The 20,871-nt window shown below is 48.1% G+C and overlaps 2 protein-coding genes across 9 annotated transcripts in view; one reads left to right on the forward strand and one right to left on the reverse strand.

The window, feature by feature from the left end:
* Positions 1–20,871, forward strand: part of LOC122828922 (microtubule-associated tumor suppressor 1 homolog) — a 42,498-nt gene that overhangs the window by 5,359 nt on the left and 16,268 nt on the right. For 2 of the 6 annotated variants that reach the window (XM_044112978.1, XM_044112976.1), the window contains exons 2-7: positions 4,376–5,292; positions 5,372–5,680; positions 6,336–6,462; positions 11,097–11,285; positions 14,218–14,373; positions 14,775–14,918. In XM_044112978.1, coding sequence (XP_043968913.1) covers positions 4,552–5,292; positions 5,372–5,680; positions 6,336–6,462; positions 11,097–11,285; positions 14,218–14,373; positions 14,775–14,918 — 1,666 coding nt within the window. In that variant the 5' untranslated portion in view covers positions 4,376–4,551. Of the gene's footprint in view, positions 1–418; positions 596–4,375; positions 5,293–5,371; positions 5,681–6,335; positions 6,463–11,096; positions 11,286–14,217; positions 14,374–14,774; positions 14,919–20,871 lie in introns of those variants that run through there. The other 4 variants (XM_044112975.1, XM_044112977.1, XM_044112979.1 and 1 more) reach the window with 4 other exon arrangements.
* LOC122828963 lies at positions 2,218–4,360 on the reverse strand. Of its 3 annotated transcripts, XM_044113076.1 has the most exons (3): positions 3,573–4,360; positions 2,824–3,172; positions 2,218–2,727 (listed from the first exon to the last, which is right to left on the reverse strand). In XM_044113076.1, exons 2-3 carry the CDS (start codon positions 3,154–3,156, stop codon positions 2,395–2,397), a joined length of 666 nt encoding a protein of 221 aa, XP_043969011.1. In that variant the 5' UTR covers positions 3,157–3,172; positions 3,573–4,360; the 3' UTR covers positions 2,218–2,394. The 3 variants fall into 3 exon arrangements, with proteins under 3 accessions (XP_043969011.1, XP_043969013.1, XP_043969012.1); XM_044113078.1 differs by having other exon boundaries at positions 2,844–4,360; XM_044113077.1 differs by having other exon boundaries at positions 2,808–4,360.

Genomic DNA, 20,871 nt, shown 5'->3' on the forward strand with positions numbered 1-20,871 from the left:
GCGTCTGAAACGTGAACTCATCAGTTTTTATCCGACTTTCCCATGTTTGGATGTTTTCCTGCGAGGCGATTCCAGGCGGATGACATGAGGGTTGTGTCGTTCAGGAGGTCACACGTGAGCAGTCATTATGTTACCGGGGAGGCCAGCCGCAGCTTTAAAGTTCCTCAGTAATCTGAGCCGGCCTCTGATTGGCTGCCTGGCTCGGCCCGCGCGGCATCAGATTACATGTTTAGGTTTCTGCTGCTGATGTTGAACAGAACGGAGCGGCTCCGCTCTGGAGGAGGATCTGGGCCAGAACCCCCACCCTCACCCCCCGGCCCTGCGGTTGCTGTAGAGGAATGTCCCTCCCCTCTTGCCGTAGTCCTGTGCCAGAAGCAGCAGATTTGTGTTTACTGCAGGATCCCTCCTCCTCCCTCCGCCTGGACGGGAAAACGCAGCAGCGATGGGTCACACATAACGCCTGATCGTGCAGCGCGGAGCGTGAGGACCAGCGTCCCAGTTCCTCCCAGTTCCTCCCAGTCTGTCCCAATCCGACCAGCTGGAGGAATTGTTTCCTACTGGATCTGTTTTTCTGCTTTCAGAAGGAGCCAGAGGAGTAAGTTATGACTGCGGCAACAGTTACAGAGAGAGAGAGAGTGTGTGTGTGTGTGTGTGTGTGTGTGTGTGTGTGTGTGTGTGTGTGTGTGTGTGTGTGTGTGTGTGTGTGTGTGTGTGTGTGTTTCTGGAGACCCAGCTGTTCTGCGGTTGAAGTTCTGGATGTTCAGGAAGTTCTGGTTGGACTGATGATGGTTCTGACTGAGCAATAAATCGGATTGTAAACTAAAATGAAATCGGTGATGTAGCTGATTCTCCTGGTTAATGTCGAAGTGCTCAGGATGAAATAGTTTGCGCCTGTAGAAACTATTTCTACAGGTTTTTCCTGTCGAAACTGAATCAGAATCCATGTTAATGTTTTGATTGTTTATTTATTGTCGATATTTAAAAACTCTTCCAGTCCCAAATGTTCCTTAGAAATTAATTATTAAAAATCCTTCCAGTGTAAATGACAGCATTATTGTTTATCGACATAATTTATGGTTCTGGTTCAGATGGAGCTAAAGCGTAAAGCATCCCCACTGCATGATGCTGCCACTACCATGTTCCAGCAGCAGAACCTGAGGCCCGGTCCGTTCAGAACACAGAGATGTAACGGGTCACAGTGAGGGTCAGAACCAAAAGGTTCTGGTGTGTTCATCACTCATGTCAGATTCCCGATGGCAATCTAAAAATAGATTGGGACCTGTGACCCAGAAGAACAGAACCGCTGCAGGTTGGACTGACACCAGCGCCGTCCTGACCCGTCCTCCAGACGAGTCCTCGGTCTTCATGGACCGGTTCTGATGGGTTCTAGAGGTTCAGATGGTTCTTTCTGGTTCTTTTGGTTCTGACAGTTTCTCTTGTTTTCAGACGTTCAGCCTGACCTCTGACCTCTGACCTCATTCAGAGTTTTGCTGCGTCGGCAGTTGCCCCTGGCTGAGGCGCTGGTTGCTATGAGCGACACATCCTTCCTCTCTCTGCGGATGACAGAGCAGTCCCGTTGCCACGGTAACCGGCTGTGTCGGCGGCGTTGTTTCCTGGAGACGTGATGTGATGCAGCAGATCCTGAAACACGAAGCAGTGAACCGAGCGGATCATGAATTAATCAGTCGGATCGGGTCTGGGTGTGTGTGTGTGTGTGTGTGTGTGTGTGTGTGTGTGTGTGTGTGTGTGTGTGTGTGTGTGTGTGTTTTCATCAATGTTGCTCGACTCATCTGGTCTGGAGAAGCGGCCATGTTCCTGTAGCTAAAGAGGAATTAAACTCTGTCCACATTTGTTCCTAAAATTTCTCTCTTTATGTTTCTGTGAAAATTCTGACATTTTTAATTTTGTATAATTCTGCAATATTTTGCCTAAAACCGTCTCAGTGCTGCCCTCTTTGTGTTGAATGGTGGTACTGCAGTTAGATTCCCCTGTTGGTTCTGGTTCTGTCCAGTTTGGTTTGCGTCTACATCAGAGCAGAGCTGCAGAGCCACCGGTACTTTCACACTCTGTCGCCATAAATGTTTGCAATAGCACACAACAGAAAAAAACCAACTTTTGGATTTAAAAAGTCAGCAGAGGGTCTGAAAAGTCACTAAATATAATGCAAATGTCGGAATTCAACGATACTTTGCAAAAAAGTTTTTATTGTCGCTCAAGTTGGTTTTTGTGTTTTCTGAAAAGAGTTGACAGAAACCCGTTTACAGAATAAGATCAGACGTAGGGAACTGAGGGTCTGTGCCTTAGCAGAGGCACCAAACTTTGAATAAATGTAAAAGTCCAACTTTCAGCTTGGGGGGGACTTCTACTTCCTGTTTATTCCAGCCAATCGTAGCATCAACATCTGATTGGACTGGAGTCTGAGACCTGACTAAAACTCGTTTCTCTCCATCCTCTCTGCAACCATTTCATGGTGCTGCTTCTCCATCGTGTTTCTGCTGCTTCACTCGGTCCGTCGGATAAGAACCGATGTGACAGGCGAGTAAATGTGACGCAGGGTTTCTTCTCTCTGAGCGGGTCGGAGCCGCTGCCGGCGGCTGATTCTAACAGGACGGGATGAGCTGCCGGGTCGGTCCAGACCGCCTGGGTGAATGTAGGATCCGTCTCTGCCTGACCTGGTTTGATGGAACCAACCGGACCGAGTCCAGAGTTCAGCTCCGACCTGGAAGGCTGAGGAGGAAAAGGATTTTAAGTTGTTTCACTGTTCTGAAATCTGGATAAAGAACTTATAAAATATGCTGTAACTCAACAACGTGTTGCTCCAACCGGAGTCTCGTTGCTCCAACCGGAGATCCCGTTGCTCCAACCGGAGATCCCGTTGCTCCAACCGGAGATCCCGTTGCTCCAACCGGAGTCCCGTTGCTCCAACCGGAGATCCCGTTGCTCCAACCGGAGATCCCGTTGCTCCAACCGGAGTCCCGTTGCTCCAACCGGAGTCCCGTTGCTCCAACCGGAGTCCCGTTGCTCCAACCGGAGTCCCGTTGCTCCAACCGGAGTCCCGTTGCTCCAACCGGAGTCCCGTTGCTCCAACCGGAGTCCCGTTGGTCCTGATGATCTGGGTGGAGGAATTTCTGCCCGGAGACTCAAAAAATACCTCATTGGTCGGATTAATTTCCTTCAAACACAAAGATCCTCCAACATGAAGAGCTCAGAAAACACTGCCTTAGAGAAACTTAGTCTAATTATATTCACCAAACAGTTATAAAATGAACCGCCCCTTTAAAGTTTCTGGTGGTTTTTAGTCTAAGGCAGGGTCCCGAGGGCCTCCTGCATGTTTTAGTCTCTCCTTGGTTTAACGCACCTGGATCAGATGATGGCTCGTTAGAAGGCCTAAGAAGAACATTGACATGCTGAAAAGGTTGTTGGTGCCACCAGGGAGAGAATAAAACGTGCTAAAACGTTTTCAAGGTTATCAAAAGCGCTAAACCAAAAATTAGCTAAACTATTAGTGGAATAGCAGAAGCTGCCCAGCACCAAAATGTTCATTCAAACCCAGAAATGATGATTCAACGCACCTGAATAGCTTCTGGTTCTGGTCCAAAACAGCCCACGGAAACACTGAGGCAGTCCGGGCCGGTCCGGTCGGTCCGTTTTGACGATGTGACCCAGGTTTAGTTCTGAAGCTGCTTTCCCAGCTCCTTTTCTTCTGGAGTTAGATATGTTCAGAACCGGATCGTTCCTCTGAACCCACTGACGGTTCTGAGAACGGTTCGGTGAAATTCTGTGGATCTGCTGCTGAAGCTTCATCTCTCTCCTCCTCATCTTCCTCTACCTGGAAGTGAGTGTCGCGGTCGCCGAGGGGCCGGTCGTCGTTACTGGGGAACAGAAAAGAGGTCTGACCCGGTTCTGAAGGCCTTTATTTAGCAACTCCGGTTCTTTTAGTCTCTGACCCACAAACACAACCAGACCGACCCAGATGCTGCTCGATCCGCTGGAAACACCAGGAAGTCTGTATCAGATGGAAATGTTTCTGAATCAATGAGTTTGATAGTTTAAATATCCTGCAGTGACACATTGAGCCTGCAGGGGGCGACATTTCCCAGTCAGATTGCTGCAGCGGTGAACTATGCATGAAAATATAAAAAATTATGATGATTAGATATTTCAGCGTTACAGAAGTGAGATTTTGAGACTTTTTATAATTTATTTTACTCAATCAGGAGTTTTTTTTTTTTGCATTTACTGATTCGTGTTGATGGACATTTTTAGGTTTCTGTAGGTTTGATTGTTTTCTTGAAGACATTTTGGTTCTCCAGGTTCACCTGGAGCTGCAGGTTCTCCACAGGAAGCTAACCATGCTGTATTTTTGTTCCTGCAGACTCCTGAACATGTGGGACCTTCCTGCAGGAATCCAGGATCCGTGACCTTTAAAGTTTTCCAAATGCGATGAGCCGGAAGTTTCTGGAAAACCTGCAGGAAGTTTGGGGCAAACATGTGAATTGAACGGAGAATTTGAAAGATCTGGGCTGGAGAAACTTCTGACTCAATCTGGAGATGAGCAGCATGAAGCTCCCTCTTCGTCACCAAGGCGACGACCACAACGGCAACGCCTTCCCAGTCTCCTCTTCCTCCTCCTCCTCTTCCTCATCCCCGGAGTCGCTGCGGAGTCTGAGCAGCCGGACCGAGAGCTCGCTGGAGTATGACCTGCTGCCGGTTACCATGACGACTGCCGTGATGCCCGCCCACCTGGAGGAGGTGGTGCTATCCAGGTGGGTTCCAGAGGAGGAGGAGGATGAGGAAGGGCGGTTCCAGACCGACGCCTCCGCCTCGCTCTACCTGGACGCCAGCAGCGCTGACTTCCACCAGGACACCTGGAGCCCTCGCCTGGACGGTTACCGGGGCAACGGCAGCAACTCCGCCGCCGACTCGGACACGACAGAAACCCCAGCTGATGATGAGGATGAGGAAGACGAGGCCCTGTTTGTGTCTGTGAGCTCAGACGTGTGTGTGACGCTGAGCCAGGTGAGTCCAGCAGGAGCCGGCGCCGGACCGGACCTGCAGGACGGGGGATCGGACCCGGTAAGGGTAGTGGAACTGCCGCGGGACGACCCGGACCGTCCCGCTGCCTCCCAGAACCTCAGCAGAACCTCTCAGACCTCCAGCGATCCGGTCGGAGGCGCCGCTCCACCTCAGGAGGTCCATGTGACCCAAACTGGGCCGAACGGCGCCGTCAGAACCTCCAGCCTTGAGACAAGGGGAATCCAGAACCCGTCTCCATCCAGAACACCCACTCAGGTACTTCAGATGACCTTTGAACTCAACTTAGGTTCTAACCCGATTACCAGAACTTCCCAGATGTTTTCTGCCTGCTCAGCAGAACCGACCAGAACCCCGCAGGAGAGCCGAGGTGGTCGGTAGAAGACCGACTCCAGGTCCTCCAGGTCTTCCAGGTCCTCCAGGATCTCCAGGTCCGGTTAAAGTGGCCCGGCTCCTCAGGCCCAGCAGGGGGAAAGGTGCTGCCACCCGGGCCGACCACCAGGGGGCGCCGGTGTCTCTGTCTGCACCACCAGAGAAGAAGAAAGCAGCGGAGAGTCGAGGCGCGTCCAGCAGCTCTGCGGGTTCTGATCCGGTCAGGGAAGCTGCGACACAGACTGCTCAGGAGAAACTGAGGACTCCCAGCAAGGTGAGTGAAGTTCTGGCCCAAACTAAGTACTGCCCGACCCAACAGCAGCAGAACTCACTGCAGTCCCAGATTCAGAACTGTTCATAGTTCTGACACAGAAAGCGGGTCAAGCTGAACCTTTCAGGTCCAGTTGTAGTAAAACGTTTCTCTGGTGATAATTTGGGTCAAAGTTTTGATGTTGGTGACAGACGGGCTGAACCAGAACCGCGTCCTGCTGGACTCTGAACCGGTTCTGGTTCTGGATCAGCTGTGGTTCAGGCGGTCCAGATCAGATGTTCAATCTGGACTCAGAACCAGGAGCCGCTCCGATACCAGAACCGATCTGCTGCACGCACTCGGAGCGAGCTGCAGCTGCAGGGAGCGTGTCGACACAGGACGGCTGGTATGCTGCAGTAATCTGCAGGATTCAGGCCCGGTTCTGACCCGATAGGGGCGGGTCGGGGGCTGCTCCTCCAGCAGACGGAGGCCAGGCCTCCAGACTCTGCATGTGTTTATAGAGGGGGCAGAAACTTTCCTCCCTCTGCTTTCCTCCTCCCCCTCGTCTTCCTCGTCTTCGGCTCCGCTCCGGCTGGGAATGGCCGACGCCTTGGTGTCGGTGCGCCGCTCCGGGCCGCTGGGCTGGAGCGCCGGGGCTAAACATCCGCTCTTCCTGCAGAGGGCCGCCTCCAGGCCGCCGGGACGCGGCAGCCGACCCGAACGGGGGCCGGCGCCGCCCACGGGACCGGACAGCGCCGAGGGAGAGGCTGACGGACCCGCAACCAGGAACCAGAACCAGAACCAGGGTGAGTCTCCTCCTGACAGCCGCGTTCGCGTGTGTGTGTCTCTGTGAGTGAGTGTGTGTGTGTGTGTGTGTGTGTGTGTGTGTGTGTGTGTGTGTGTGTGTGTGTGTGTGTGTGTGAGGTGTAAATCCAGCTGCACACGCAGCGGGTTTTCCTCTCTAACAGCCGGATCTGGAACTGGGTCCAGAACCGCTCCAGCTGCTTTGGGTCGGGCGGTTTCTGTTTCCTGCAGCTCTTCGTCTTGGAGGACGTCCATCTGTCCATCTGTCCATTTGTCCATTTGTCCGTGTCTCACTCCATCCGTCCTGCAGCTCTCTGGCTCTGTAGTAAAAGTCCGGTTCTGGTTCTGACTTGCTGAACAGACGTCGGGTCCGGCTGGGAAATCCCCCTCTGGAGGACAATGAGCCGTCTGTCCTGGTTCCGGTGGGACAAGCGGACGCCTCCGGACCTCGGACCGGGATTTCCACCAGTCCGGTTCTTTTCTGTGAGTCGGCATTGAGTTTGGACCTGTTGGTTTCCGGTCCAGCGGAACCGGCCTCGTCCAGATGTCTTCCTCAGCCCGGTGAAGACGTAAACCGAGACGTTCTGGTTCTGAACGCGCTGCATGTTGATCTGCGTCAAGATGACCCGAGCCCTCAGCATGATGCTGCCACCACAGCAGAGCCGGGCCGCAGGGATCCGATGCTGATCTGGAAAACCGGTCCGTCTGTTTTTCTTCAGCTTCTAGACGGATTTACGGAGCCGAACTAAGAGCCAGTTCTAGGACAGCTTCACGTACAAAACAAAGAGGCTTCAGTGTTTCTCATCTTCCCAGAAAACCATTTTATGGATTTTATGGTGGCCCAGAAGGGCCAACAAAACGCAAAATCAACAACACAACAGAAGGCAGCCACAGATGTTATGCTAGCAAGTTTAGCATAATTTCCATTTTAACGTAACCTAGCATCTCTTCCCTTTTAGCATCTCTTGCCTTTTAGCATCTCTTGCCTTTTAGCGTTCCTTCAGCTTTAGCGTCCCTTCAGCTTTAGCGTTCCTTCAGTTTTAGCGTTCCTTCAGTTTTAGCGTTCCTTCAGTTTTAGCGTTCCTTCAGCTTTAGCATCTCTTCCCTTTTAGCGTTCCTTCAGTTTTAGCATCTCTTCCCTTTTAGCGTCCCTTCAGTTTTAGCGTCCCTTCAGTTTTAGCATCTCTTCCCTTTTAGCGTTCCTTCAGTTTTAGCGTTCCTTCAGTTTTAGCATCTCTTCCCTTTTAGCGTCCCTTCAGTTTTAGCGTCCCTTCAGTTTTAGCATCTCTTCCCTTTTAGCGTTCCTTCAGTTTTAGCGTTCCTTCAGTTTTAGCATCTCTTCCCTTTTAGCGTCCCTTCAGCTTTAGCGTCCCTTCAGCTTTAGCGTTCCTTCAGTTTTAGCGTTCCTTCAGCTTTAGCGTTCCTTCAGCTTTAGCGTTCCTTCAGCTTTAGCGTCCCTTCAGCTTTAGCGTCCCTTCAGCTTTAGCTTCCCTTCAGCTTTAGCGTCCCTTCAGTTTTAGCGTCTCTTCCCTTTTAGCGTTCCTTCAGTTTTAGCGTTCCTTCAGCTTTAGCGTCCCTTCAGCTTTAGCGTCCCTTCAGCTTTAGCGTCCCTTCAGCTTTAGCGTCCCTTCAGCTTTAGCGTCCCTTCAGCTTTAGCGTTCCTTCAGTTTTAGCGTTCCTTCCCTTTTAGCGTCCCTTCAGTTTTAGCGTCCCTTCAGTTTTAGCGTTTCTTCAGCTTTAGCGTCTCTTCCCTTTTAGCGTTCCTTCAGCTTTAGCATCTCTTCCCTTTTAGCGTTCCTTCAGCTTTAGCGTTCCTTCAGCTTTAGCGTTCCTTCAGCTTTAGCGTTCCTTCAGCTTTAGCGTTCCTTCAGTTTTAGCGTTCCTTCACTTTTAGCATTCCTTCAGTTTTAGCGTCCCTTCAGCTTTAGCGTTCCTTCAGTATTAGCGTTCCTTCACTTTTAGCATTCCTTCAGTTTTAGCGTCCCTTCAGCTTTAGCGTTTCTTCAGCTTTAGCGTCTCTTCCCTTTTAGAGTTCCTTCAGCTTTAGCATCTCTTCCCTTTTAGCGTCACTTCAGCTTTAGCGTTCCTTCAGTTTTAGCGTTCCTTCAGTTTTAGCATCTCTTCCCTTTTAGCGTTCCTTCAGTTTTAGCATCTCTTCCCTTTTAGCGTTCCTTCAGCTTTAGCATCTCTTCCCTTTTAGCGTTCCTTCAGCTTTAGCGTCCCTTCAGCTTTAGCGTTCCTTCAGTTTTAGCCGCTCTGCTCTGGAAGCTGTTTCCTCTCCTCTTGTTTTCGGTTAATTGAGTGAAATGATCCTGAGGTTTTGTTTCTTGGTGTTTTGCTGTGTTGACTTGTAAACAGTAAAAACTCGGAGGCGAGTCTTTTGTGATTTCATCAGGTGGAGTCGGGTTGGAGGCTATGTGGGTAGCGGTTCTGGTTCTGGTTCTGGTTCTGGTTCTGGCGGGACGGTCTTGAAGCTGCAGTGTTTTGTGCTGGTTGTGTTGTGATTCAGCTCTTACCCAACTGTGATTCCTGAGGTAACCCAACCCAGCTGCTCCGAACCCAAACGGAGCCAGATGTTTCCTGCTCTGGGTGGTTCTGATCCGGCTCAGAGGAGCGAACAGCAGTTAGCGCTCTGCGTTCGCACAAAGTCCAGGTAAAGGTTCCTCTGGGTTCTGTTGGCAGCAGTATATGACTTATAATCATTAATTTATTGTTTTTAGTGAAGTTAGAATTAATTTAGTTAAACTAACTGATTATCAGGAATCTTTGTACAGAGAATAATCAAACAGCTTCACTCTGAAGTATGAAAATATATTCAGACAAGATCTTAACCTCATAGCGGAAACATGAGGCATTAAAACCTAAACTCTCAACATGGACATAAACTGCTCAGCTAAAAGGGGAAATATTAATAATAAGCAAATGGATCAAATCAGATTTTAGCGGGTGGAGGATTTCTCTGTAGTCTTTGGCTAAAGACCACAAGCCATTGCTAACGCTAGCCTAGCCTAGCATGGCTGTTTTGGTTGTTTTGGTTGTTTTTACCCAGAATGCCCTGCTCTGTAGTCCACTTCCTGCTTTTGGAGCGGTCTCTGGTCCGCTTGGCGTTCACTTCAACCGAACCCAGACCGAGGTTTGGGTTCAGTTTGGGTTTGGAGGACCAGAGTTAGCTTAGCATTCACACCAACCGGACCGGACTTTCTAGGAAAACAAACCGGTTAATGATTCCTGAACCTGCTAGTTCTTGGACCTGGATGGATGGAGGGATGGATGATGGATGATGGATGGATGATGGATGGATGATGGATGGATGATGGAGATGGATGATGGATGATGGATGGTGGATGGATGGATGATGGATGGATGATGGATGGATGGATGGATGATGGATGATGGATGGATGATGGATGATGGATGGATGATGGATGATGGATGGATGATGGATGATGGATGGATGATGGATGATGGATGGATGATGGATGATGGATGGATGATGGATGGATGATGGATGATGGATGATGGATGGATGGATGGATGATGGATGGATGATGGATGGATGATGGATGGATGGATGGATGGATGGATGATGGATGATGGATGGATGTTTTTTCTTGGACTCGTTTGGTTTTTTGTTGCGTTTTTGTGAAATATCGTTTGGTTTCTCATCCGTCCTCTTGTTGGGTTTGCAGTTCTTTTGTTCCTGTGAATTTTCTCTCCGTTTTCTTTGAGGTTATTCTCTGTGCTGTGACAGGAAGTTGCAGGACAAAGTATTCCTGGTTTTTCTGTTCTGAAACCCGGAAGGTTTTTCCTCAGAGTCCGTGGCGGTCTGATGTCCGCAGCTTCTGGTCTGGGTGTGAGGAGCTGCAGGCCTTCGTTTCTCTCAGGGATTCTCTCCGCCTCGCTCTTTGGAAAGAATGTGTGAATCAGTCTGCAGAAATGACGAGTGACGCAGTTCTGCACTGTTCTTTCACTGTAAACCGTCCGGCTGCAGAAAGACCAGTCCTGTCTGCTGGTTTCTCAGCTGTAATTTAAACTTATATTTAACTCTGTGAAAAGTTTAAACGCCTCCTTTCTGAGTCCATAAGTGGCCCAACAAATGTTTTTTCCTGCGGAACAATAAAGTTCAGCATCAAACCACAGTTTGGTCCCACAAACAAGTCAGAGCAACAAAACAGAAACTCAGGACAAAGGAACTCCTAGAAGACAAAACTTCCAGGTTTTTATTCGCTGTCCTGATCCATGTGGTTTTCCACAAATCTCTGCTTTGACAACCAACATGTGAGAAAATAACTGAACTGAATACAAATAAATTCCTCAGAGAAACGCTGGAAGAATTTTGCAGATTTTTGTTTCTACACAATCAAATGTCTGAGAATTTTGAGGAATTTGGGGGAATCAGATCTCAGATCTTCCACTGCAATAAAACCCCAAAATTTAGCTGTGAATTAAACGTTTAGCTTGCTAAGCTAAACGTTTAGCTTGCTAGATACAGTTGATGTTAATTGTTGACAGTGATTTACAGTAAACCAAGCAGCAGATGAAACATTTTCATAATGTCTGCAGCTTCATTGTCGGATTTATTTCTCTGTTTGTCTCGTTCTTTTCTTTAAGACGGGTTGTTTTTTCTGCTTCCCAGGTATTCCCAAACCTCGAGCATCAGGAGTCGCCTCCATTCCCAAACCATCATCCAATCAGCAGTCAGCCCCCGGGTCGGCATGGCGACCACCTGCTCCCGCCGCCTCCAAGCTTCCTGTGAAAGGCGTGCCGGCCGGCCTGAGCTCCTCGTCTCTGGGGAGCAGCGAGAGCAACGCGGCCAGCAGCAAAGGTGAGAGGGGGCGGGGCTTCCACACCCACTTCCTGTCTTCCTCTGGACTTCCTGTGTCTCTGCCGCCATTTAATCGGGACAGACGTGAAACAGTCGGGTTGCCGGAGTGAAATAAAACTGTCATCTGCCCCAACCCTGCAGAGACCGGGAATGTGAGCAAGTTGGGGTCAGAGGTCACATGTGGTAGACATCCAGAGCTCTGCTGGTGTCTGAGCGCTGCTGCACTCTAAAAACTACTTCCTGCTCCTCTTTAGTTCAGTAAAGTTACAGAGAAATTATAACTTTGGGTCCAGAAAGGAAGACACATTTAGTTTCCATACCTGTAAAAATCCTGATGGACTGGAGGTTTTCACTCCAACGTGGAGATTACCTGAAAACTCAGGTAAGTATCAGGCGCTCAGGTGAAGAATCAATCAATCAATCAAATTTTTATTAGTATAGCACATTTCAGAATCAAAGCATTTCAAAGAGCTTTACATCAAATCAAACACAGAATCACAATGCAACAGGGAATCAATAATCAAAACACGACATTAATTCAGGTTCCATCAATAAATTTGTAATAAACGTTTCAAATAAAATCCTTAACAAATGGGTTTTTAGTTGAGATTTAAAGGAAGTCAGTGTTTCAGCTGTTTTGCAGTTTTCTGGAAGTTTGTTCCAGATTTGTGGTTCATAGATGCTGAATGCTGCTTCTGGTTCTGGGGATGCAGAGCAGAACCAGAACCTGAGAGGTTCTGGAAGGTTGATACAACAGCAGCAGATCTTTAATGTGTTCTGGTGATAAACCATTCAGTGATTTTGATGATGCTTCGTTCACTCTGACGGTAATCTCAGTTGAGTTTTTCCTAATTTAGTTTGTTTGTACATCAAAGTTTACCTTTGATGAACTTAGCTTAGCCTTCCATATGATAGCATTTACCTTAGCCTACTTTAGCTAATATATGCTAACTTACCTTGCTGCATCTTTAGCTAATATTTCTTAGCTCATTCTTACTTTACCTAAGCTCAGCCCTTAACCTCACATTATTTTAGTTTAGCTTGTTTTGGTTTTGTTGTACTTATAATTGAAAATAGATCTATTATTGTTTATATTAAGTAAAAACTCAGTTTAGTTTATTTCATCTTATTTTAGTGTGGATAACCTATCGGGCTTATTTTAATACTTTATGTTCTATATTAACCTTTCAACAGCAAAATCAGACAAAAGTAAATATTAGTACATAGCATGAACTGAACTGCAACAAGAATATCTAAATACTGGACTTGAAACAAGAGATGGATGTGTTGACAGGTGAAGGTCAGTGAAGGTCAGTGAAGGTCAGGTGAAGGTCAGGTGAAGGTCAGGTGATGGTCAGTGAAGGTCAGTGAAGGTCAGGTGAAGGTTTTTATTCGTATATTTTGCCTTTTCTTCCTCCAGGAATGGAGTTGATCTTGTTAACATCTTTTTGACTTTTTCTTTTCACACACCGACACATGGTGTGATCAGGTTGTCATGGAAACCAGACTGCGTTCAAGCCAGCTGGTTGCCATGGTGATGCTGACCCTGAGAGCAGCGTAGGTGTTGAAACACCTCCACACAGATGGATCGCTGTGATTCATGCTCTCCGATCAGACCGGCCGGGTTCTGGTTCTGGTTCTGGTTCTGGTTTGAGTTCTGTGGTTGGAAACAGAGAACGTTCACCTGAGATGTAACATCTACGTTCTTCCATGTCGACATTCAAGAAGAAAAACAAAAAAAGATGCTTCATGTAGAAATTGAATTAAAGAAAAATAAATTGTAATTTTAAATTTGGACAACGGAATGGAATAAAAAATAAACAAATGTTTTTATTAAAGTAAAACCATAATATCTGCCTTTTATTAATAAAATAAAAAGTTTAAAAAATTTAACTTTTGTTCCTCTTCGGTCCGTTTTAGGCTGGAATTGTGGTTCTGAACTGGTTCTAAATTTGATGCATTGTGTTTTCCAAGCAGACTGAAGGTTCTGATTCTAACTGGTTCTGTTGTAACAAACATTTAAATGGAGCTGATTTCAGTTTTCAATGTCAGAAAAATTAAATAAACTTTATGAAATGTCCCTTTAAAGCAGGGGTGGGCAATCCTGGTCCTGACCCGGCCTGGCGGTCCGACCTCCTGGCGGTCCGGCCTCCTGGAGGTCCGGCCTCCTGGAGGTCCGACCTCCTGGAGGTCCGGTCTCCTGCAACCTTTTGTTGTGTCTCTACTTCAACACACCTGAGTCCAATCATGAGGTCATCAGCAGGACTCTGGAGAACCCGACTGCACTGAGGAGGAGAACCAGCTGTTGGACCAGAGAGACTCTAAAAGCTGCAGGACACCGACCCTCCAGAACCAGTACCGCCCACCCCTGGTTTAAAGTATCGCTTAAAATCTTTCTTTCCGTCATGGTTTCATGCTTTTCCCTAATCAGAAACAAACTTGCAGCAAACCATTCAGCTGCAGAACACCTGGGTGGACCTAGCCCCGCCTCTGAGGCACAGCTCCTCCCCCACTCAGCTCCTTCAGACTAGCCAGCAGCAAATAGCAAACAGCTGGAACTGCTGAGCTCATGACTGGAGCTGCTGCTCAGATCAAAGCTGGTAAAAATGTTAAAGGGCTGATAGAGGAGCCATGTTGGATGACTTCCTGGAGGCGGAGCTTCAGAAAGAGCAGGAGTTTCTTAAAGAGACAGAGGCCCAATTTGAAGGCGTTAAAGCAGGAAGATTTAAATTTCTGTCAGGTCACATTTGATGTAACTATGTGAAGGTAACATAGATAGTTGATTATGGTATAAAATGGCCGCCAGGTGTCTGGAGAACGGAGACTACTGGCCCTTTAAGACCAGTGAAGGTTTTTCCAGAATGAAATAAGAACTGAAGGAAAATGGAGGAATGTGATGCTGGTTGAACCTGAAGCGATTTCTCTCCTTCAGCTGCCGGGTTGAAACCCGATGAGTCGCCCAGCAGGGGCAGCAGCAGCACCAGTGCTCCCAGTGCTCCCAGTGACGGCTCGTCCTGCTCCGCTTCCAAGCCTCCGGCGGCCGCCATGAGGGGCAGAGCGCTGTCTCTGCAGGCCAGGGCAACGACAGGTGAGGAGGCTTTAAACAGGGACAGGTAGGCAGAACCTCCAGGTCCGGTACCACCAGCAGAACGATGCCACCAGGATCGCTCTGGTTCTGGTTCTGGTTCTGGTTTCAGAGTTGAAATCAGGACGGATGCTGCGAAGACTGCAGGGAGGCAGGTGATGATCCTCCCTCCAGATGTGACCTTCGACCCCTGGGAGATTATCAGCTGGGTTGGTTGCCGGGCAGATGTGTGTGTCAGAACCATGTGATCCAGAACAGGTGGGACCGTCTGAGCAGAACCAGCTGATTCTGCAGAGACGAGTGCAGCTGACGGGTCCGGTTCTGGCTGACCGGGTTCTGGCTGACCCGGTTCTGACTCCAGTCAGAGGCGATGGTGTTTCACGTCTCCTCTGTTGGACCTGCAGGTTTGAAGAGCCCGACCGGCACCAACCAGAACTCCATCAGAACTTCTGGCGGCCAGCCGGCGGCGAAGGCGGCGCCGTCCGGGTCGGCGAAGCCCCCGCTGCAGAGGAACGGCTCGACCCGGCTCAGTCGCCTGAACAGCACCGGTAAGCCAGCTGAGAGGCAAACTAAAAATTACCTTCAAACTAAATGTCTAGTTAGCAAACTAGATATTTAGCTTGGTTTAGCTTCCTGACTTAATCTTTACCTCAGGCTGAATATTAAGCTAACAAGCTAAATATTTAGCATTAAGCTAAATACTTTGCTACAAACTAAATATCTTGTTAGCTAAATATTAAGTACTTAGTATGGAGGGAACTATTTAACTTGGTAAATTAAAGCTAAACTTTATGTTTAACTCTGAGAGGGAATGGGAAACATTGTCATAATTTCTAAAAGTCTCTAGATTAGGGCTGTTTTAATAATCTGGATTATGATGACTGAATGTTTCTCTTTAATTATTTGTGAGTAGCAAATCACCGCCGTTCCTTTGAATTTGAGCTGAACCACATAAACGGGTCAGAACCAGTAAACTGTAATTAAACTGGGCTGATGGTGGCGCTGTAAGGACACTTAATAAACATTTAGCATCGTCGTTTTTGTTCCTGCATTTTGAATTTATTGGAGTTGAACATGTTCATTGGGTATTTTTGGGCTGTTTGCAGTCGGCCTGCAGTGAACCGCCGGCCTCCTCATGGCCTCGCCGTCACCGTCATTGCAGCTCCGCCTCCTCGCCCTAAACCTGCAGCAGCTTGCGTGGCTCTGATTGGCTGAGGACTTTAAAGCCTCTCTGTGCTTTTTTGTTTTTGTCTGGATTGAAGTCAAACTTTATGGATTCTTTGAGGCGAATGCAGCTCCGTTTACCATCCACCCGTCTGCAGTTTAAAGTGTCATCAGGGTTTTTCTTCTACTGAACTTTAATGTGAAGGAATCTAAAAACATGCAGTAATCAAAAGTTTATAAACCATGAAGGTGAAGCTACGCCCTGCTGCCAGCTGGGGGCGCTGGTTTGCATCTGGGACCGGATGGATCAGATTCCTGAGTCAGGTTGGATGGAGAATATCTGTTAACATCAGGTGGATTCAGGGCTGGACTTTGTCTAGGCCAGTGTTTCCCAATTCCAGTCCTCGCCCCCCCCCCAAAGATTCAATCCAGGTGTGGCAGAAGGGAAACACCTAAAACATGCAGGCAGGGGCCCCAAGGACTGGAATTGGGAAACACTGCATTGTATCCATGTCCATTGTAACCCATGAATCTGCTCTGATCTAATCCATCCCATAATATCTTTGGCTGCTTGTTGAAGCTGGTTTTCCTGCTGGAAGGTGTGTGTGATCAGAGCTTGTTCAATATGCTAACGGCGTCTCGCTAACGGCGTCTCGCTAACGGCGTCTCGCTCCTGAGTTTTAGTCACAGCTCTCTGCTGCCACCACCTGGTGGGTCTTGTTCTGTCATGTTGACTGAGCCGTGTTGCGACTCCAAGAGTTTTATTGAAATATTGCCGCAGTATTTTGGAAGCTGTTTGGTTTTAGAGGTTTGAAGACTCTTATTATTATCCATCTGGTGCCACGCAGCTCCTGATTCGCAGCTGAGTTCATTCTGCACGAGTCGACAGTAAAAATGTTTACAGTTTTAATTTTAAACCTAAAAACAATGTAAATACAATATGACATTTTTTAAAAGTAATTTTTGCTGTATTAATGTTTGTGTATTTTATTCAAGGGACTGGAATCTATGCATCAGTAATCGGCTAGTAAGCCTGTTCTGGGACCGATTGCTAGTGGCTCCTAGTTTCATTTATCATTTACCGTAATAAATTTCTTATAATGACAGGATTTCTGCTTTCTCTTTTTCACAATAAAGTGCTATTAATGGTGTTTAAATGTGTAAATTATCACAAAATATAGAAATTTGCCATCATCGCTGTAGTTCCTCCATTTGCCACTAGGGCTCCAGTATGTGTAAGGCGGTAACAGCAGCACTTTGTGACCTTGATGTTGTTAGTGATGATATAAACTAAATATTTAATGTTTTTCTGGTAGAAAACGTTCCTCTCTCTGCTCCCTCCATCGTTTTGTCTGCTGGTTTTTCATCCGAGACGTTTCTCTCTGAGTTGCAGGAAGAAAACAACAATTTACTGAGGAAAATAACAGTAACGGAGTAACTGTAATCTGATTACTGGAGTAGGAATTGCCATGTGTTAGATTACTAGTTACTGAGTAATAAATGAAGACGTCGGTCTGTCCTCATGTCCACTCTGTGACCCAGACTTTTACTGAACCGTCGCCTCGTTTGGGTCTTTTCTGCTCAACCTGCTGCTGCCAGAGGCGTGTGTGTGTGTGTGTGTGTGTGTTCAGTCTCCTCTGAGCTCCTTTCATTGCCAGTTTGATTTATCTAAGGCTCTTTAAATGGAGGGAATGTGGAGGGAGATTATTCCATCCTCTCTCTCCTGCTCTTCCTCTCCCTCCTCCTCTTCCTCTCTGTTTGCCCAGCAGAGCTGCAGCAGAGGGGTGGTGGGTGGTGGACGCACTCGTCTTTGTGTAAATTGGAAACAAACTCTGAGGAACACAGAGAGGATTTCCTCTTCCTCCATCTCTATTTCTCTCCCTCTTTTCTTCTTGTTTTTCCACCTGAGCAACGGAGGAGAAGAAACTGATTATTTTTGCCGCCATTTTCTCCCTCCTCTCCGAGTCATACGACAGCAACACGCTCCTCCTCCTCCTTCTCTTCCTCTTCCTTGTACGTTTGTGTTTTTCCTGTTTTTCTGTGGCTTGAATGCGACGAAGAGCAGCTGGAGGATTAACAGATTGATTCCTGCATGAATCTCTGAATCTGAGAAACTCTGCTTCAGTTGGACCCACGTGGCAAAAGCAGAGAGACACGGAGAGACGCAGACCCAGTCGGACGGTACCACAGGTTTATCTTGGTTGAACGTTTCTTCATCTGAGGGAAGAAAGAACCTTGGTGCTGATTTATCCTGAGGACCTGAATCTTGAATCAGCAGCCCGGAGACGACCCGGAGACGAGACGATGCTCTGGTCTCCAAGACTCTCGCTGTCTAACTTCCATGTGAAGCTGACGGCTAAAGGACTTTTCCGAAACCTGCAGCTTCTGTCAGGATGCAGGAAGAACACTGTGGTGTTCCAAGCAGGTCTGGACCCGGCCGGCCAACCACCACCCAACCACCACCCAACCACCACCCAACCACCACCCAACCACCACCCAACCACCACCCAACCACCACCCAACCACCACCCAACCATCACCCTACCACCACCCAACCACCACCCAACCATCACCCTACCACCACCCAACCACCACCCTACCACCACCCTACCATCACCCTACCACCACCCAACCACCACCCAACCATCACCCAACCATCACCATCACCCTACCACCACCCTACCACCAACCAACCATCACCCAACCACCACCCAACCATCACCCTACCACCAACCAACCATCACCCAACCACCACCCAACCATCACCCTACCACCAACCAACCATCACCCAACCACCATCCAACCATCACCTTCCACCACCCAACCATCACCCAACCGCCACCCAACCATCACCCTACCACCACCCTACCACCACCCAACCATCACCCAACCATCACCCAACCACCATCCAACCATCACCTTCCACCACCCAAGCTCCAACCACCATCCAACCATCACCTTCCACCACCCAACCATAATCCAACCGCCACCCAACCATCACCCTACCACCACCCTACCACCACCCTACCACCACCCTACCACCACCCAACCATCACCCAACCATCACCCAACCACCATCCAACCATCACCTTCCACCACCCAACCTCCAACCACCATCTAACCATCACCCAACCGCCACCCAACCACCAACCAACCATCACCCTACCACCACCCAACCTCCAACCACCATCTAACCATCACCCAACCACAATCCAACCATCACCCAACCTCCAACCATCACCCAACCACCATCCAACCATCATCCAACCGTCACCCATCCACCACCAAACATCAACGAATCGTCCAACCACTGTCCTCTGTCTCATCCTTTTCTCATCGTCCTCTTTGTCACTTTCAAAGATTTCAGCACTTCCCAGTTTGACCCAATTCACTCCATTTTACCCCAGTCTGTTCCAGTTTGTCCCAATCTCTCTCCTCCTTTAGTCCCCATAGCGACCGCCTCCCCCATCTTGTGGGTGGAGCTTAAGGCGCCACACCCGCCGACTCGATTCGTGTCGTTTGGTTGATCAGGTCGTTCTTAAATCTGTTTGAGTTTCATTCCTCTCATCTTCATCATGAACCAGCCATCCTCTTCCTCTCGCTGTTTGTGATGTCGGTCTAACCCCAAACCTCCCCGCCCTTCCTCCTCCTCTTCTTCCTCGGCAGCCATTGTCGCCTGCTGTATTGTGTGGATCGTCCCTTTAGCTCTGCCTGTCAGTTGCGTTCACACAGACGAGCGTGGACACTTTCTGCACGAGTGGCTCAGCAGCGAATAAAGATGGCCGCCGGCTGTTTCAGCGGCGACCCGCAAATAAACAGGACGCGCTCCGTCCTTCACGCCTCCTCCTCTTCCTCAGTAACCGCTCTGGGAAAAACAGAGTTTCTGATTTTTGTTCAGAGAAATCTGAGGAACCAAACAGTTTTAATCTGATTGGCTAATCTCTGGGCGGCCATTTTTAATCCCAGCTCTGGACCTGGAGGGGAAAAAAATAACTCTATATATTTTAAAAGAAAAATTTATTAAATTTTACTTTTAAAATGTATTGTTTTCTTTACATTTTTTAGAAATTCTTTGCTTGCAATAATATTGGAACAAATTTTCTCCATAGTTTTTTAAACCATTTTTAGGGTGTAGGTGCATTTTAATGTGTGAAAATGGCCTCAGTTCAGACATTTGTTTATATTTTAAAGCACAGATTCATTGACTGTGTCGTGTCTGGTGCCCTTTGACCCCGGAGTAAAGCTGTGAATCAGGAAGTAGATCAGTACTTGCTGCTTCTGCCTTTTAGCTAACCAAGTTTAAACTGAACCAGTTTGGAAAAAGCCTGCGTGATTTGCTCTTTATTTAATAAACTACATGTAGAGTCGCCACCAGAGGGCAGCAGTGGTTGCATTACGCTAGTAGACCGTTACCAAAGCATCCTACTGCAAGCTGAGGTCAGAGGTCAGATTGTGGTGTCACCTGGTTGAAAGTCGGTTCCCTGTAGTTCTGCGTTTTAGCCACCAGGTGCCAGCGTTTCTGACAGGTTGGACCTTTAACCTCACTGGTTGATTCAGTCAAATATTGGTGCTAAACAGAAGATTTAAAGGGCCGGGATCATGTGTTTTCCAGGCACGTGGCGGCCATTTTATAGCACAATCATGTAACTATGTTACCGTCAGATTTTATTAAAATGCTACATGTGTCAAATATGACCTAAAAGATATTTGACTTCCTGATTTAATGCCTTGAAATTGGGTCTCCATATCTTTTAAAGCTCCTGCTCTCTCTGAAGCTCCGCCTCCAGGAAGTTGTCCCAGCATGGCTCCTCTGTTAACCCCTTAATGTTTTTACCAGCGCTGCTCTGAGCAGCAGCTCCTATAATGAGCTCAGCAACTGTCTGCTAATTGCTGCTGACTAGTCTGAAGGAGCGGAGTGGGGGAGGAGCTGCGCCTCGGAGGCGGGGCTAGGTCCACCAGCTGTTTAGCAGCCGACTGGTTGCCATGGAGATTAAAGGTTTACCAATGAGCGGAAAACTTTAAAATGATGGAAAGATAAAAACATTGATTTTACACGATACCGGCCCTTTAACTGTAAACTGGATCTTTAAGAAATTCTGGTTCTGGATAGTAAATTGTTGTTTATTCTGGTCAGAGCCAAATATTTCAGATATGATTTCATGTTTCTCATCCAGATTAGTGGTTAATTCCTCCATCTTGAACATTTCATCTGGATTAAGAGCCGTGTTCCAGCTCGTGTTTGGACCGCTCCGGCTGGGTTCTGTCCCAGATGGACCCGGTTCTGTTCAGAGCGGCTCCTCTCTGGGAGGATTCGTCCAGCTGAGCGCGGCGGCACGT

This window comes from Gambusia affinis, linkage group LG04, assembly GCF_019740435.1.
Source record: "Gambusia affinis linkage group LG04, SWU_Gaff_1.0, whole genome shotgun sequence".
NCBI lineage: Eukaryota > Metazoa > Chordata > Actinopteri > Cyprinodontiformes > Poeciliidae > Gambusia > Gambusia affinis.